This window comes from Manacus vitellinus, unplaced genomic scaffold (genome assembly GCF_001715985.3).
Source record: "Manacus vitellinus isolate BGI_N305 unplaced genomic scaffold, ASM171598v3 scaffold_1_pilon, whole genome shotgun sequence".
NCBI classification, from domain to species: Eukaryota; Metazoa; Chordata; class Aves; order Passeriformes; family Pipridae; genus Manacus; species Manacus vitellinus.
Window position 1 is genome coordinate 45856895 of NW_021939396.1, and position 19487 is coordinate 45876381.

General features: G+C 38.0%; 1 protein-coding gene across 2 annotated transcripts in view; it reads left to right on the forward strand.

Moving 5' to 3' along the window:
- The window catches only part of ZNF521 (zinc finger protein 521), a 212602-nt gene that overhangs the window by 87005 nt on the left and 106110 nt on the right, over positions 1-19487 (forward strand). For both annotated transcript variants that reach the window (XM_029959431.1, XM_029959432.1), the window contains exon 5: positions 8646-8730. In XM_029959431.1, coding sequence (XP_029815291.1) covers positions 8646-8730 — 85 coding nt within the window. The remainder of the gene's footprint in view (positions 1-8645; positions 8731-19487) is intronic.

Below are 19487 nucleotides of genomic sequence, written 5' to 3' on the forward strand. Positions count from 1 at the left end.
TCTTAGGGAGGCGGTGGTCCTTCATCCTTGAGACGTGCCCTGCCCAACACAGCTGTGTTCTCAGCAACATGGCCTCAATACTTGTGACTGCTGCTTGTTCAAGAACAGATGTGTTGGTCACATAATCGGACCAGTGGATGTTTAGGACTGTGCAGAGACAGCGTTGATGGAAGCGTTCTAGGAGACACAGGTGGTGGCGGTAGATGACCCATGATTCAGATCCGTATAAGAGAGTAGACGGCACTATGGCTCTGTAAACACTGACCTTGGTACTTTCTTCAGGTGTTTATTTTGCCAAACTCTTTTATGAATCATTGTGGAGAGTGTTGAAGAGTGGCTGAGCAGAGTGCTTATTTTGCTGGTACACCACTTCCCTGGGCAGCTGTGCTGCCCCACCAGAGGTTTTTCAACTGGGCATGCAGTCAAGCACCATTGCAATGTCAGCAGCTGTGTGCCAGCTCAGATGCTACCAGTATATTTGTTAACATTGATGTGGCCTAAGAGCATCCATACCGGGTAGTACTAAAATTACAGCAGTATGATTGTAGGACTCCGTTTATGGCATATTTTGAGTGTAGGCAAGCCTTTGTAAAACCCCGGTCTTGCCAGCGTTATCATGTGAAACCTTCATTTGTGAAGTCCCATTGACTTCCCGAAGTGCAGAGCTAATTGCATGAGAAGGATCTAAGGGGTTTAATCCTTCTCCTGATACTTCAATGAAAATTAATTTCTTATATATTATGTATGAGTAATATATTTCTGTTTGTACATTAATATTAATGTTGCATATTTCTGAGCACAAGTTCTATTCTGTAGGGTTAAATTATCTTGGTAAGTAATAGTGCAGAATTCAGGTTGAGTTGAAAGTGGACAATTAAGGGCAGGGGGAGGGTCCTGAGTCACACTTCAGAAAGTGAAATTAATCAGCATTAAATTTCCATAGAGTAGGAGAAAAGCTGTTGTAGTGTTTAAGTTAAAAAAAAAAAAAGGTATATAAAAAGCTCCTGATTTTGCCTTTCTGTTAAAATCCAGAGAGCTTTTACAAAATTTGTGATGGAGAAAAGAGACAAGTGTATTCTCTTGTGCGTACTTGCAAACTATTAATTTTATTGGGCTACATCTGTTGCTGATTGTTGATGAAGAAAGTAGTGGCTTTATTGAATGACAGTCTGTCTCAGTATGCTTTTTTTTAAAAACAAAGCAGAAAAAGCAACTTTAAAAAGGAAAAAGTCTATCAGCTTCTGCAGAATATCAGCTTTTCACATCTCAGGCCTGCCAAGCCAAGCTCCGCTGCCTGTGCTTTGATGCCACGTCATTTTCAGAATTTCAGTGAAGTGTTGATCATAGTTCCTCCTTAATGTCCACAGCCACACAGAGGCTCTGACACAGATGCTGAGTGTTAGGATGCCTCTTGATGGGTTAGCAGCTCTATGGCTTCAGATGGTCTCAGGTTGGCAGTTGCCTTTGGTTTTAAATGCAATGTAAGGAAACAGAAAGAGGTGGGGACACGGACAGAAAGTTCAGTAGCTGACACAGTCAGCCCCAAATTCCTGAGCACTGCTCAGCACATAGGTGTGCAGAGGTCAGAGACTCAGTTTCACCCAGGATCAGAACCTCAGATAGAAAGACAGAAAGAAGTTGTTTTTTTTTATTTTAGATCCCAAATCAAATTCACAGTAGTTAAAGCTGTTTGTTTTCATAAACTTTGTAAACCTGATATGAAGTAATTGAGAGAAAATAAATATACAGCCATGTACTGCCAGGTTTTAGGGTTACTTTTCTGACAAGTACCTCACTTCAGTACTGAGTTTGAAAGACCTAGAGAGAGTTAAAGGATTAGAGAGCCCAAAGGGAAGAGATGCAGTTTTTAAATGTGGCAAGATGTGTTTCTTTCTGTGTGGGGATGTGGGACATTGCAAGCTAATGCACTTCGTCAGCCAGGGGAAGGAAAGGTTTGTAACTAAGATATGTTGAAGACAGATGTGAGGAAATGCAGAATCCAGAATGTAAAGGTGAAAGACAACACAGCAGACAATGAATTCAAGCAGAGTAGAGAAGGAAGGACTGCTAGCATGAACATTTGTATTTCTAACTCAATGTATTTTGGGTATGAATGCAATAAGTAACCATAATGAAAAAAATGAGAAAAAAAATGTTTCTCTCCATTTTTCATTTTGCTTACCTTATGGGATTGATTGTATTCTTTCTCTAGGCATGTACTCTCAGACCCGTTATACTTAAAGCCCTGGTAAACAAATACAGAACAGAAAAGTCTTCATGTAGTCTCCATGAACATGTTTTCAAAAGCAATCAGGAAATACTAATTAAAGGGTGTTGTGTGAGCAATTAGAAGAGTTAGCAATTAGTCAGTTCAAAAAAAATGCAAAGTGACAGTGCCCCATAAGCAAGATAAATAGCTAACTATGCAGTGAAACTGGCTAACATATGCTTAGTTTTTTAAGAGCTTAAGGTTGACAAAATAAGCATCCAGGAAGATAGAAAATAAATCCTCAATTAAGGTACTGTCAAAATTAATCTGAACTATGATGAAAAATGGCTAAATGGACAAAGCTAGGACCGTGGTTGCTCTTGTGGCTCATGCAGGCCCAAGCACACTGCTAATGCTTAGTAAAATAATGATATAAAAAATCAACTGGCAGGATTAGGAGTTAGCACTGGCAAGTTGCTGTAGTTAGTGTGCAAGTTTTGACATGTTTTTTTCGTATGATTTGTTGGAAGCTGTTCACCTTCTCTTGGCAGGTTACTGTTCTGTTGGTTTAACAGGTACAATTAACTCCACCCTGGATTTATATGAGGGGAACAGTAAGTGAATGACTGGTATGGGAGAGAAGAATTAGAGAATGTGGGAGGTGTGGTATCACTCTTTTTTGCCAACAGCAGGTTGTCTCATCTGTGTCATTGATCCATACACTCAGTCTGTGCTAAAGCTGAGGGGGAAAAGCCTTGAAAGTCCCTTTTACTGGTGTGACAAAGATAAATAATGTAACTAGATGTAAACAGGAGCTTATTGGTATGGTAGCAGGTACACGTCAAAACCATTTTTGGTAGTGCATGGAAGAGAGGTGTGGAAGGAGTACAGAACAAACTAAGGATGCCTGCAAGGCTAGGACTGAAAATGCAGGGCATTAGAAGCTCTAAGAGAGATTTTGGTAATTTCGTATAAGGAATAAGTATTCAATTAAAAGGGGCATGGATACAGGAGATCCAGAAATGGCATATGTAATCAAGAAAACCAGTACTGGTAAAAAATGCTTCGTTGTGGAGCTTGTGGCATGTCCTCCCCATGGAGAAGAATGAAGTATGGATTAGGGGTAATATAATGGAATATAACATACAATAAATGGCTTACAAACACAGAAAAATATCCATTCCAAAATTCTCAGTGAAAGGAGCTGAAGATAAAAAGAAACATTAAGCAGATAAATTTACAATCTTTAAGATGAAGCATCAACAGCCTGGGAAAAGGCTACTAAGCAGACACTTAACAGGGAATGTAAGGCTTATGCATGAAATTACTGGTTTGCGAGCTTGATTTAAACAGTGAGGAACATTAGAGGAAGGCTAATCAAAGACATGATAGAAGAACACCTAGAAAGTTTGGATTAAATGAAGGATAGAGGGCAAAGATTCACAGAGGGAAGGATCATGCTTAAAATTTTCAATAAAGAGTATTTTGAGAGACCAGCCACAACTGCTGACAAAGAAGCCTATAAACATGATTTACTAGGATTTTAGCAAAGCTTTTGAAACAGTACAGCACAAAAGACTAATCTATTGGGTGAATAAGTACAGCATAGGGAGAGATACTTTGTTTGATTAAAAAAGAAAAGAAACACTATCTTGGGTATGGAAAGCATAGGAGTCTTGTGAATTAAAGCATGTTAGTTTGGAGGGGTGTAAAGAATGGAAAGCCTTAAGAATCATTATTTGCACCAATTTTGTTGAACTTATGCGTTATATCAGTAATCTGGAAGAAAGAATAAGTAGTAAACTGATGAAGTTCCCTGATAGTACAAAACTGGGGAAATGTCAGAAAAAAATAGTTAGGTGATAAAATACTGAATGATTTTGACAAGGAGGTGGAGCATGAGCTAATAAGTAGTTCATTTTCAAGTAATATAATGAGGCTAGGGAATAGAAAAAAAAGAATGTATCAATACCTCAGACAGTCACAGGGCACAGAAGTCTACACAGAAGTATGTTCTACGTACTTTTGAAGCACTTTTGAATAGAACTGTAAATCCTCTAGTAGAGTGGTTATTAGTTGGTTTACTTTGTTTATAAAAACAAAGAAAATAAAATTCTGTGCACAGAATTGAAGTACCAGTTGAAAGCCCATATTCCTGTGCCATTTATAAAAGCAGCAAAGTCTCATTTGACATGACATGGACACTCTGGGCACTCCTATGGAAAAGAAATTTGGAAAACTCCAAAGTGATAAGTGAGGATGAACGTAATAATTAAAGGTCTAGGTGACATTAATTATTCAAAAGGTTAGAGAGACACATACATATGCTCTGCATGGATTGAAGGTCCAATCCAAAACTTTTAAATGAAGTCACAGAGAAGCCTTGGTTCTTACTGGAAGGCTTCAAATTGGTTCTGAAAAGAGAAAAGTAAGCAAACAGGAGTGCAACAGTCACCTGATGCTCTTGTGAGACCCTTGTCCAAGCAGTTACTCTTCTACAATGATTTTGAATGGCCCCAGCAATGACTTGGGCCTCAGATTTACACTCAGCATGTAGGAGACAAATTGGCACTTAGGTTCTTGATAGGAGAGAGTTCAGGAAAGGATTGTGGGCTTGTTTATTGAAGAGTTTTTATTAAAAGATGAGGTGATAATAATAATAATAATAATAATAATAAATAAAAGGACAAAGTTAAACCACTCTCTTAATCCCATGTGTGTCTCGCCTCTGGAACAAATCTCTGAGAATTATGCAAGACAATACAATTTAGAACACATTGTGGCATCTCTGGTTACTAAAATGGTCCTGTCTGAATCCATATGGAAATGCATTGGTAAGAGTCTTCTGTGGCCCATCTTTGCTGACATGAGAGTACTCTCTTACGGGAAGTGTGTATTGGCTTGTTTCTGTGTTTGTAGGGACGAATGACAATATTGTCATTATTCTGTCCCTTCAGGAGGCTCACGTGTCCTCTGGGAAATGCACTCATGGCAGGTTAGGGTGTAAGTGCCCTCAGCTGTCCACCCTTCATTGTTGTGTGGAGCTGAGGTACTCAGGGCTATGAGCTGGAGCAGCAGGGCCTGTCCTGCTGAGTCCTCCATAGGCTGGCAGCTTGGTCAGAGGGGCAAGGGAGCTCAGCAAGAGTTTCTCGTTGCAAACAACTGCAGCAAGTCAAGGCAAGGATGGCTGTCACAGCCCTGTGCTTCTTTTTCTGTAGAGCTATCTTGCATCACAGAAGGCTGGAGACACTCAAGAGAAATTCAAATGCCTCCTTGAGTCACACTCCAATTTTATTTCTGTGGTGTGTTACACAAGTGCTGAAACAAGTGTTACACAAGGCTTCTTTCCTGGCTATCCAGGCAAGGGGCATGGAGCTGCAGTACCAAGGGCTCATTTCTGTCTTGTTCTCCCAAGTTTCACACTGTGGGAACACAGTGTGAGGAGGGGCTGAGTCTCCCCCTGGATCTCACCTCAGTAGAGAATTGGGACCAGCCATGAAGCACAGCAGGACCCAGGAACTCCTGTGAACACTTACAAGTTCTGTGGTTCTGACAAAGCTTGTGAGACTAATATGTAACTTGCAGTGAAAAAGGACTTCCTTAGAATGCAAAACATATGGAAATAAGTATGTGGGTTTTGTTCAACATGGTGTGAAAATGACTGGGTTTGATCACTTTGAAAATCTAGGAGTAAATGGAATTTACTGAGTTTGCTTTTAAAATAAAAACTTAACCATGCGCAAGTTTAGACACTTTGAGATGAGTGTGTGTTGAGCTAATAAAAGTTGATGTCAACATTTCAGAATATATTTGAAAACAAAAAAGAACTAGTGCTTGATCAAGCAGCAGTCACAAGAACATTCTTCCCTTCATGATAAAAAGAAAACCTCCATGTGTGATTCTGCAAATATGTCAGATCATTTTGAAGAGGCTAGTAAGTGCTAGTAAATTATTAGTTTTTTGCTGTTGTCAAATCACTTTATTTTTTGGCATTAGACTTCAAAAAAAACCCCAACCTTTGTATGTGTTGTCTTTATGTACATCAGTCGTAATTTTGCCAACAATTCTTGACATGCACTCTGCATTGCTTTACTAACAAGAGAAAAGACCAGCCATTACATTTATGTTTCTTTGTTTTTCAACAAAGTCACATATCAGGAATAATGCTAGCGGTATGCTAATAAACAACACATAGTGGCAGTCATCAGGGAGTAAGAAATATTTTCTAACTAGTTCTAAAGGGAAACAATGTTTTAAAAAAAGGGAGAGTGATTGTTATTTATTGTTGTTCTGTATGTCAGCATCAAAAAGCATCTTGTAAAGAGCTTAGCATAATAAATTGTTGATCATGACTGTCATTATTTAGAGGTCTTTGATAGATCTAGATGTAGTGCACTAAGGTTAAATTTACCAACATATGATAGGAAATCCTTAGACTGAATCTGATTTTCTACCAATGTTCCCGGTATTGTCAGAAGAACAAAAAAGTGTTGTATATTTTAAAACAGGTCGCTTTAAAAATCTTAACTGTAAAACTAAGTCAAAGCAGATTTGTTTTCTGGGTGCCCATTGATTTTTGTTGTCTGCATAGTCATTTAAATTGGTTACATTTCAGAAAATTGAAGTTAATTTAAATGAAGAACAGAAAAATACACTTTTGATTGTTTCCACCAAGAAAATATGTGGCACATTTTATTGTCATCAGAAAATTAAAATAGCCTCTGTGTATGAGAAGCAATGGGAGATTTGTGAAGAGGAGCCCACAGGAACACTTAATTTCAGAGTTTACTTTGATTAGTCACTAATATTTCAGTTAACTTGGTAAGACAAAAGAACATATGTTTGAAAAGTCTTTATATTTTTGCCTACAGGCTCGAAGTAGAAAGATACTTAATAGATGGGCACTTTATCTGTCTGGGACAGGGCATCTAAATTAGATGCTCATAAAAAATTCAGCAAACCTTTATTACTGTTTAGAGTCAGGTAAAAAAAAACCCAAACACCTTTTTAAAAATATAAGTTATAATGCCAGCTGTATAAAACTCTTCACAAGTTAAATATATATATATTTTAAATATATATGTTCAAAATATAATACAAGAGAGGCTGTATTATTGATGTGCATTATCCAGTGAACCCTACTTTTTCCTCAGCTAATATATGTGAAATCTACAATTTAATACATCTGTGCCAGTTTCTTGTGACTTTACATTCTTTAAAAAATATGTGTTTTGCTGGTTTTTTTTCTTCTTTTTGCTGATGTAGGCAGTGTGCCTGTGGCTGTACAGAAAGATCTGTGTCTCTTGAGTTACTGCCTTGATGTGGCAGTTCAGGGCTTACCTTGACTTCATTGCAGCTTCAAAACAACAATTGAGCTCTCCAGGACTGTTACCTTAGGACTTGAGTCCTTGATACTACAATTATGCAGCTGAATAATTTTATGAATCTGACTTATCTCATTAGATGCCTGGATAACTGCGGATTTTTAGTCTTATGATGAAAAAAAACCAAAATCTTAATTTGAATAAACTCTTAGTTTTTACTTTTAAAACATTGCTTTCCAATATCAACTCTTTGACCAATTGAGGTTAAGAAAATAATGTGAGAAAATACAATCACATTTTTAGGATGTTGAAATGTCTTGGACAAGTAGTATACCTTGTAGAAAAGTGAAGGAACAGATCTTCTTTAAAAGACACCAAAACAGAAATGAAAAACTTGTCCTGTGCACTGAAGAGAGCAGAGTAATGCATTTCCTGGTTTATAATGAAATTTGATCTGTATACACCATGATTGTTAAGTAATTCAAGCCCAATCTAATGTGGCCAGAAGAGTTGCTCTCTGGCTAATTTCCAGTCAGGCTTCCCAGTTTTAGTATAGTGTTGCCAATAGATATTAAGCAGCTGCCCTGATACAATAACTGTTTGTCCAGACGAGGTGGGATTTTTTCCTCCTTGAAAAATGGCAACCTGATGGACCATTTAAAATGTGTGGTGCAGAGCAGATTTTGCAGCCCTACAGAAAATGAGAGGGAAGCAGATTTCTTATTTCTGTGTTCTTTCCTGGGCTTCTCCCCTGCCCTGTAGTGGGTCTAATCCACTGGTATAAAATGAAGGATTCGCATTGATTTCAGTGTTGTTTGGCTCACATCCCCCATATCCTCATTGTATTTTGCTTTCCTTGGTGTTCTAGCAATACTGATCTGTCTATGGAGTTAGAAAACTGACAAAAAAATACCTCTACAACGTTTCAGAAAACTCAGATAAAAGGTAGTACAGAACCTGCAGAGTGTTATATTTTAATATTAATAGTGAAACCTTAATGAAAACACTGCTGGAGAGCTTTAAATGACCACTGTGAACTCGGTATTTTGAGTTATAATGAAATTATTCCAATTGTATGTTTCAGTAAATTTTATCTACCCTTGTTTCTTTAGAAGAAGACCTACCAGTGCATCAAATGTCAGATGGTTTTCTACAATGAATGGGATATCCAAGTTCATGTTGCAAACCACATGATTGGTAAGTGAAGCACTAAAACTTCTCAAAGACAGATAGCCATTTCTCTTACTCATGATCACCATTGCCTCTAAAATTAAACAGAGTTAAGGAGAAATTAATTGTGGATCCATCAATGATTAACCTAGGCATGATTGATTTTTTTATTCATATTATTAGACTTGATAAAGCCTTAGCATATTTTATTTTCTGCAAGGGCTAGTTTAGACTTCTGCAGAGAATTATATATCCACTGCCAGTCAAAACACAGGTGATTAGCAAATTAAACTTCTAATCATTTTTGCATTATTGAAAACAAACTAACAGGAATGGTTAATGAACTGGTTGTTAGCTTTCCGTAGAGTTTTAGACAGGTTTTAATTTCAGATGTTATTATGGTAATGACACTACTGTGTACTTCTCAAGCACCTCAGTACCAAAATCAAAACTGGTGAGTTTTTGTCATTAGGAAACATAAATAATTCAAATGGCCATAAAATAGTATTGTTTGTTATGTTTGAGCAGTCTGGAAAAAAATCCTGAGTGTATCTGTATACAATTAAATACTATAATTTATTTGAAAAAATAAGGAATCGTGGTATACAGTAATGAAATCCACTTTTTAAGGTACAAGCATTTAAAAAGTCTTTTAGGATTCCTGAATCCTGATGTTTACAAAGCTGTTACAGTTGTAAATTGGAATAAAACAAAAGCTGTTTTTTCTTTGATATTCATATTTTCCTATTATTTGCTGATTCCCTTAGGTTTACCCATAATGTTTTCAATTTGGTAACCACTCAGTAATAGCACTAAGAGTTCTATCAGCCAATTAAATTTATCAAGCACATCATTTGCCCACTAATAAGATAACATTGCCAGGATTGTCTTGTGGTTTTTTTTTAGTCTCCTTTCCAAATTTCACTTTTCAAAACAGAGATGAATACCACTGATTTTTTACTCCTGCTTTCCTTATGCTGGCTTTCTCACTATAACAGGAAAGCACGCAAAGCAATGACCAAACAATATGGTATAGAAACCAATAATTACATATCCAGCAGAAGATCATTTGCTTGGGTTTTTTTTTTTCATTTTATATTTTAAAAATATTTAGTTTGATGCTAAACTTTTTTTTTCTTTCAAGGTAACATGCAAATTTCTTCCATGAATACTTAGCAATTTGGCTGCAGTGTGAAAGATAGTTACCTGCCAAAACTTAAGAACCCGTTTTTCTGTGTACTTTATTTAAGTTGATATACCTTTAGAGCATGAGCATTTTATATATTTTTCATAAAAATGAATAAATGGAAATGACAAACTGGTTTTGTAAAGGAGCAAAGCTATTTACCTGTTGGGTTAAGCCTCAATTTGATATTTTGTGTCTTTGGGTAGGAGATAATTTGAACTGCTTCACAGTATTCAATCTGTGTCAGTAACATGGAATTTAAAAGCAGGGTACTGCTAACAACAGCACTCACCATTTCTGCTGTTTTATTTGACTACAGTGTTCAACATGTTCTTAATTGTAGCATACAGTGATACTGAAATGTGACCGGGAATATGGATACTGTGCATAAGGGATGGAATTGATGATGTGTTTGCTTGCCACCCACTTCCCAAGTACCTCACATTTTCAGAATAGGAGCTCACTTACTTTATGAAATACTCAGACATATTTTTTTTCCTCTGTTTTCTGGATGAGTTTTATTAAAGGGTCAGAATGGGAGGAGCGAAACAAGGAGAGAGTCAGTGAAACAGGACAAATCCATTTAGCTGGCTTCAGCCTGCAGATCTGAAAAGACATATTTTCTTAAACTGAGCTATTAACTGCTGATGTTTTATTTCTAAAAGCTAAAAGAGGTTGAATGAGAAAGAGAGCCTTCTAAAAAATATTTAATTGTTTTGTCTGTGTTCTATCTAATCATGCATGATATTACTTCATGACATAACCATAGTGACACAGATTTAAACGTGCTTAATATAAAATCTTCCCAGTGAAATAAAGGAGCCTGCAAAACATGCAGGGAGATTTGCCGGTCATGCGTGTGGTAATCCGTGTTCAGTGGAAGATTCTTATCTGCACTGCCAGACTTAACAGTGCAGCTCCTAATGATGTAGCCTCGATTAAGCAAATGCGAGGGGATTTTGTGTTGAGGTGGAGTGAAAGGACTATCAGCATTCTGGAGAGTTTTGAATGTGACCTCGGAATTGAAGCACAGGGAAAAATAATTTCTGTTCTCCAATTCTGTTAGTCTTCTCACCACTAATTGGATTTTTCCTTAGCTATCTTTCTAATTTTACTCTCCCCCTCCTCTTTAATTTATATCATTGTTCGCAGGCCCTTTTCCAAGACCGTGTTCTGTCTAGAGAGAAAGGTTCAAGTGGTGACATCAAACTATTTAAAATTAACCATAGTTTGTGTGTATTTGTAGGTAGGCTTATTCACACAACACAGTTGTGTGAATATATATAATATATACCTATAGTTATCTGCATACATATCAATATGTAGATTGAAAAATATATTAAATGAAACACTGAAGTGAATATTGACTTGTTGACACAGCACATTAACCAAACAAAAAAAAAAATGGTTTCCTAAAGTCCCTCCCTTTTTTACATGTATCTGATAAAATCTGTCTTCTTGCCCTGATTTCCTAGTAGGAGATTGGCAGAATAGGATGTAGTGTCTTTGATCCTCTGGGGTAAGCAAAGTAAGAAAGCTTTGGGAAGATGCAGAGAAAGAAAAGAGTTTACAGGCAAGGGAGGGGGAAGATAATGTGGCAAGGGAAGAGTTAAAAGCCGATAATGTGATAATCCCTAGATCAAATGTAGGGGCAATAAATGCCTTTACAGACATCATTGCACTGTGTCAGGAACTGTTATTTCCTCTCACAGTAAAATGTTCCCATTATCTGTGTTGTGGTTATTGATGGATGTAGTGTCTTCTTACCTGAAGGATTCCATAATCATAACTCAGAAAAAGGGAGGCATCTGGGACATGGGACAAACGTGAAAGTGGAAAGTCATCTGCCAAACTCACTCTGAAATGAGTAGGAACTACTAATAGAGACAATGCTTAGCCCACTGAGGGAAACAGTTGCTACCACTGTCATGATGCAGTTTGAGAGCCTAGAAAATTTGATGGCGTCCCATCTAATTACTGTGCCCCTTGAACATGATCCCGGGATGTAAACTGAGTTCATGTTGCTAACATCCACAGAGAGAAGTTGCATTATGGAAGGTCACTGAGGCAAAGCTATGCTTATAAAACCCCAGTGTGAAACTCAGACTTTTAAATAAGGCAACTGGAATTACTTTGTTGGCTAAAATAGCTCCACCGAGGGTAGGTATTTTTAGGTTGTGTGTATGTGTGTGTTTTTGTCTAATCAAATATAATCTCAACTAGACATTTAGCAGGGGAAGAGGGATTAGAGGCTATTTGAAAAGCCTCTTACTCTTCTTTGTTAGGAGGGTATATAGCATTTTTACAGATTTTATTATACATTTCAATCAATTCAACAATAGGGATTATGCCACCTAATGGAAAATAAAATCTGCCAATGACCCAGTGAAGTGTAACCTTAAGTATCTTTGACAACAATGCAATTTACATTCATTATTATTCAAGTTATCTATTCAAAAGATGTCATAGGGGCAGCTTTCCCCAATAACTACATGTTCATTAGTTCTAGAACTTTCCATTCTAAAACTGCTCTGCAGCCTTTAATCGAGTCTTCATAAAATCTTTGGGATGGGACAGGGCAGTAAGCCTTTTCCATTGAATGGATCAGGACAAAGAAGCATAGAAGTGAAATTCCTTGCTTAAGTGAGCTAAACTTCAGATCTGTCCACACATTTCTAGACACTGTGCTTCATCAACCAATGCCTGTGTTTGCTTGAACTACACACTGATTCAGGCTTAGGCTAGAGGACACTAGCAGACTGAAAGCAAGGCAAACCATGGGTTTTTTTAAATAGACCCTGTGTTTTGGCATTATTTTGGACCTAGATGTAAGCATGTACCTTTGTTTGGATAATTTGTAAGAATGATTGCTGAATGAAGACCTTGATTTTGGAGTGTGTATTGAAATTTGTGGGGAAAACGATTTCCAGCTTTGGAGTGGGAAAGGAGGAAACATAAATCCAGGTGTGTTTCATATGGGTTTAGGAAGTATTGGCATAAAAGGTAATTCTTCAGTCACCTTCTTTCTTCTACTTTTTCATCTGGGTGGAATACATAGCATTTTTAGCAGCTTTCTTTGAGAAAATTCTGTTTCTGGGTGTCTGTGGAAAAGAGGCTTTCTGGCATCCTTTTGTTTTCATCACATAGTTTACAGTTGACATTTGACCTGAGAGAGTAAAAAAAGAGTCTGCTGTTGTTTGTGTTGTTTGCCGAACTCCACTGTTTGTCCTATTATTTTCTCTGTTATTTTAAACAGACAAGCTAAACATTGTTTCATCTTTGAGTGATTCCTTTACATCTGTAGTATCTGATGCAGTTCAGTGTAAGTAGACTAAACAGTTGCTGTAGCAGTTGCCTAGGATTTTGCACACATGCAACATGGCTCAGAACGGGGGGAGCTCGGACACATTTAGCTCAGGAAAGGAATTACTCCATATAAAATTATGAGGCTCACCAGCAGTAGTGTAAATTTGTAAGTGCTCTGAGTAAAGTGCTGTTAGGCATGAGATAATGTAAAGAGATGACATTGCCAAGAACTATTTATGAAAAGCTTAATTTTTTTCACTCTGATAATTCTTGACCAATAATTACCAGCTTCTAATTATCTATTTTAGTTAGAAAGAAATTTCTATCACTATGGAGGTTGGCATTGCAACTAGCGCATAAATCCCCAAAGAGGTAAATGTGTTCCAAACAGCCACAAACAACTGTCTCATGAAACATAGTGAGCAAATTGCGAGCCGCTGGCTGTGCACAACAGAGCAGCACATTTACCATTGAGGACTGATCAGGCTGACAAAGAGAATGATAAAGGGGGGAAACAACCACAATCTTTGTAGTTTGCTGCTACTTTTGTCGATGAAGGAAGCAAGTCCCAGTGTCATAGCAAGAACCACTAGCCCTCTGAAGAGTTGGGGAGCGAAGGGGAAGGGTGTCATGATCAAGATTCAGTACCTTTTTGAAACCCTACTTTTGACAGTTAATAAATAGGTAATTTCTGATAAGTAAACAGATTTTCCTTTCTTTAATCTTTTCACTATCATGTATAAAACAGATTTCGTGAAGTATGTTGTGGTGGTGCGAGAGCTTGTTTTTGAGTGAAGGATGTTATATAGCATTGAGCGAGGTAGCAGGTATGAGCAGGAGAAGGAAATGAAGGGAAAGGAAAAAAAAGGTGCCAAGCACTGAAGTTTGAAAGGAAATGGGAAAACAGGATGAAGCAATCCTGCAGCTGACAAGAAAAATTCTAGTTTACACCAGCAAATACTTCATCAAATACCAAGTAAACAAATCTATGCTGGATTTTTGTATTTTAAAAAAGAAGAGTATGTAGAAAATGAGACCTAACATTTTAATTTCTGTGCAAAGGAATTTTACAGCTGTCTTTTACAATAGCAAGTAGAATAGCAAGTAGTATGTAACCATTAGAAGATGTGAAGACACATTTTAGTGCAGGTCATGATTTTTGTTTTTTTCAGTGACAGTGATATAAGTGTATAATATGTATATATGCTTGAGTGTTGTGTAGATGTGCATGTTTGCATTATGCATGTATTAACTGCCTGCATAATAAACCTATAAAAATAAGTCATCTTATTTGCCTCACATTTGTGCAGTGTACATTACGGTACGTGTGGACAACATCACTGATGTCAAGACAAAGGAAATACCTCAATCAGCCCAAAAAAATTTCTGTCTGATTGTTATAGCATGCAGCATTCACACATTCTGTTATTTATCTAATGCCTAAAGTCATTAAACCCCATGATTTTCCTTTCACTTATGGAGAAAGCTGTGCTGAGCAACTAATACTTGTTGCACCATGTTGGCCTCAAGTAATACATCTTCAGAACATCAGTTTAATCACTCTGCAGTAAATCTGATGTTGTGAAGTCCCTCTTACCTGATATTTGGAGATAAAGAATCCAAATATATGGATCTACAGACTAGAGGAGAAAGGAGGTAGAGACTTCCTTTCGTTGGTCCTTTTTCACTGGGTTATAAGTAGTAAGAAATGGAAATTGTCAATTTATAGTGAAGAGAGGGATCATACCCTCTTAGCATCAGGAAATCATTTGGATGCCTGGGAATCTCCTGTTTACAGGCAGAGCTGGCAAGTAAAAAGTTAGAGGAAACTTGGTCACCTTCTCTGCAAAATGAGGAGATGTAATTGAAATACCCAGGAAAACCAGCATTTGGAATTAAATCTGAGAAAACGTAGGTTTATTTCACGAGAAGCTAGGTTACAAAATAGGCAAAATCTGGGCTGTTTAATACTAACATGAAGCTACTCTCTTGTGGGCAATGCTGGCTTATTTGAAAAGCCCATAAAGGGTTTCTGCATGGACCATACAAAAGGGATACTTTCTCTTTAATAGCCATCTGTACAGGAGAGATGAGAAGTGGGCCAGGTCATCTCTCCTCAGCTGTCATGATATTAACGTAGGTAATGGAGCAAGCTCTGCGTTCTGCTGGGTGTTGTTTTTCATAGATGTTCATCGATTTACACAGATAATTCTATTTATTTCTTAGAGTTGGTCCAAGCAAACCAGGCAGAATAACAAACACCAAAGCATTTCAAATGACTTTATCTTTGTTGTTTAGTAATGTAACTTTTGTCTAAAAAATGGTGTCACACCTACTGTGCAGATGGCTGCATGATTTGTAAACCAGCCAAAACATTTAAACAAATGTGTGATCTGGGGATAGATTAAATAAAGGATAAAATGGAGTGTGGACCACAAATTCTAATAATCAGATGATTTTAAGTTGTGTGTGGTGTGGAGCGATGGTTGCGGCGATAGCAGGGAACGCTTGCCAATGACAGCAAGGTGCCTTACAGATCTCAGGATGGAGCCTGTGGCCTAGTAGGCCTCAGTTTGAGAGCTGCACATTTGCTGTACAGCTGGCAGCTCTGTATGGGGACATCAGATAAAACTTATGTAAAATGAAGTGTTATTGCTTAGTATGAAATTGTGCGGGGAGGGAATTTGCAGACAGTAACTGAAAACAGAATTCATGGTACCAATGAAGCAGACTGTAAATATGAAGAGGCTTTAATTATCTGCGCAATTTAACAAAAAATTCAAGATGTATTTGGAAACAGCAAAGGCAGCTGTAAACACACTGGAGCAGCACCATTCACTGGGCTGCAGGTTCTGGGCGTTACCTATTTGGGCTATGGGTGCCCCATCACTGTCACCCTTGGTCCCTGGGAGTCTGCTTTCCCCCACTGAGCTGCTCTGCTTGGAGCTGGTGCTTCCTTTCAGGGGTTTGAAGCAGCAATGGCTGCTTGCTTTTTGAGACAGCTTTCAGAAAAGTCTCTCCAGGCTTTTAAGATCACAAATGGTTCAGCCAGGACACAGTTTTCAGACATCTATGAACCCTTTTTTGGGGTGGGGGGGAGGGGTGGTGGTGGGGCTGAACCGTGGACTGAAAAAATTTTAAGAAAATAGAATGAAAATGTCTTATTATTAGTAGTAATAATAATAGTAGTAGTAGTAATAATAATAATAATAATAATAAAAAAATGCCCACAGTACAGGCTGGAGTTCATTCTGTAAAGAAATGACGCAAGATGCAGGGGAGCTTTAGACGTTTCCTGCATAAATGCCTGTGGTATGAATAGCACTCAACGAAGGGGACACTGTCAAAAGGCAGTTCCAGGCAGTGTCAAAGTCGTTCCCTTCCCTCTACCTGCCATAAGATTCTCCTCCGAGCCATGGCAGTGATATACTGAGTATGTTAATACTTAGACACCATGGGCTGAATTAATGGCAGGGTGTCAACCTTCCCTTTTGTTCTTTGCTGCTGACCATTTGAATCACAGGCTTTATCGGTAGCCGTAGCACATTTCCATAGCCGTGTTTAGCTGTCAGCACCGAGGGCAGCTTCACCACTGCTTCTCTAAATCGCCCCTGTTCCGAGCAGGGAAGCCTCCGATTCTTCAAGGGGGCTCATCCCGAGGTTTCTCCCTCCGATGTAAGCGCAGGAAGCGAAACAAAAGAAGCCAATATGGAGAGTGGGTGTCGAACTTGAGCTGCTCGTATTGTTGCATTTGGTGAGCTGACGGGGTTTCGTAGGTCACCTTTAGAATTATGCCTATGACAGCAGTAGCTACCTGCCAAGATTGCAAGGTATCTCACAGCTCTCAGGATGGAGCCTGTGGCCTGGTACGCCGCCGTTGGAGGGGCACACATTTGCTGTACAGCTGGCAGCACTGTATGGGGCAGCAGTGTGGGCTGTTAGGGAGCTGGAAAGGAGACAAGCATGAAATTTCTTCTAACCCCAACTCTGTTTTTCTGTACTGTTGGCTGCTTCTCAGTTTCTTGACAAAAAAACCAATCAGGCACCCTTTAATCCGCCTGTGATTACCAGTGGTATAAAAAGAGAAGCATAATGAGGAAAAATGCCTCGTTTTGTTGCCTTCAAAAGCCAACAAATTGGAGTTAACTTGACAGGAAGTGGCTTAATAATTAGATTATTTATTTATTCCTGACACATATCCCCCTGTTACTAGTCTCAGGAGATCCTGTAGATGGTACGATTTTCAAGCTGCCATTACTTCGCTGTCTTCTGTGAACAAAGAAGCTACTGTCTATCAGTCAATTAAATGCACTCTTTAAGCAGAGGCTGAGAAGTCCTCAATGGATAGAGCCCTGGGACATTGTGGCTGATGATTCCTTTCTCTGTACTGTACATCACACTCTCAACTACGGTCCCCACAGAGATGGAATAAAGTCATGCATTAAAATATCACTTGTTGATTTGTTTGCTAATGAAGAGCCATTGAAATGTTTGTGTGTTTCTGTGGCAAAATTGTTGATAAAAGGACTACTTGCTTGCATATCTTACTTCATCTTCAGTAAGCGCTTATTTAAGACTTAGTAAAATTAAAGTCAACAAATTAAGGAAAAAACAGAGAGATGGATAATATTGGTTTACTTGCAATTCACATCAATGTAAATAACACTAAGGATAGCAAGAAGAGAGAAAGGGGAATAATAGTACTTCAGCCATGTCTGTTATAATTTTCATTAGTAACAATAAGGATCTCTGATGGTTTTTTCCTGATGCGATAGTGGGCACCTATTTTAAATAATGAAAATGCTAAAGTATTCCTTTAGAAATTATCCTGGACATGTAAGAATGTTATATTAAAAAAGAAAAATTGAAGGGTTTTTTCTGGGTTTTTTTGCATTTCTTTCTGGATTTTAAATACACTCAGTTAACAAAAACTTCTGTTACTGAGGGATCAACTGTGTGGCATTGCCCTCTTAGCTGAGGAAAGTACAACCATGCCAAGCTAGTTAGTAATGCTGGTTAAGGGTACATGCTTAATGCAAAATCACCAAGGTTGTTCAAAGCTGGAGCTTCTGAGCTTAACACCCTCGCTTACTCTCCCCACCCACTCCCTCCCTGCCAGGCTTCCTAACTGGATCTTAACATAATCTCTGCCTTTTCACCATTCTTCTTCCACCTTCCAAGAGCCCAAATCACCAGAGTGGACTGGTGTGGACCACATTTTGTGCAGGGCTGGAAAGAAGGCCTTTTACAGAAGTTGGCATATGTGTATATCTTTCTCCACACTGAAAATCATTAATTGGCAACATCCATCTAAAGTTGATGCACGTTTTATGCTGCTCATCTTAATGAGCTATATTTGCTCTGAAGAAGTATAGATAGTGCTATAGCAGTACTCTAGTGAACTGAATTCTGTTCTGAATTTAGCCCCTGTATCGCCATTTGCAACTGCAAATAGAACCTGCAAGTGCTGTTTTATATATATATGTAAAAAATATACATAAAGTCACTCACTCTAGGATTATTGTTTTCAATGAACTTAACAACAAGCTATTGGGAATTAATTCAAACCAGCCTCAAATTGGAGTGTTTCCTATTCCTATCCTGTTATTCCAACTCATTTTATTAGAAAAAGCTTAGATACTCAGAGGTGTTCTATAATACAAAATGAATTTGAAACCCATTCATTAATTGGTGATTAATACATTTCAGGATTAGTTTAAGCAAGGCCCTACCTCCTGCCCAGTCAAGTATGTTCTGGTTAATATCCAATTATCTGCACCTTCGTACTTATTATGTCTTAATATTTCGGATATGATAACCAGAAACTTGAGAGTAATGCTAATGAGGAGCATAGAACAGGAATTAACCGGTGACACTCTCAATGATCCTTACTGAGGAAAGTAACTCCTTCAATCTCCTCAGCATAGCAGTCAAGCCACCACCACACTTTCACTAAACAGTACTTTCAATGCAGCTGTTATGGGAGCTTAGAATGATATTTATGTTAAAATCCTTATTTTTGCATGTCTCATAGACAATCTCATAGACAATCTGTGGTCAAAAGATACTCCTGCGCATTCTTTTTCACACGTAGAGTTACCTTATTTACATAGAGTCAGCAGAAAATTAATAGTAAAGTAAAATGGTGATACCTACTTCAAATACAAGCTGTTTTGTGATTGAATGCACCCTCTTCTATGCATGAGTGTATGCATGTGTATATGTAAACTGAACTATCTATCATCTCCTTTAGCTTGTAATACAGCTACTTCAGCAGCCAGCAAACCATGTA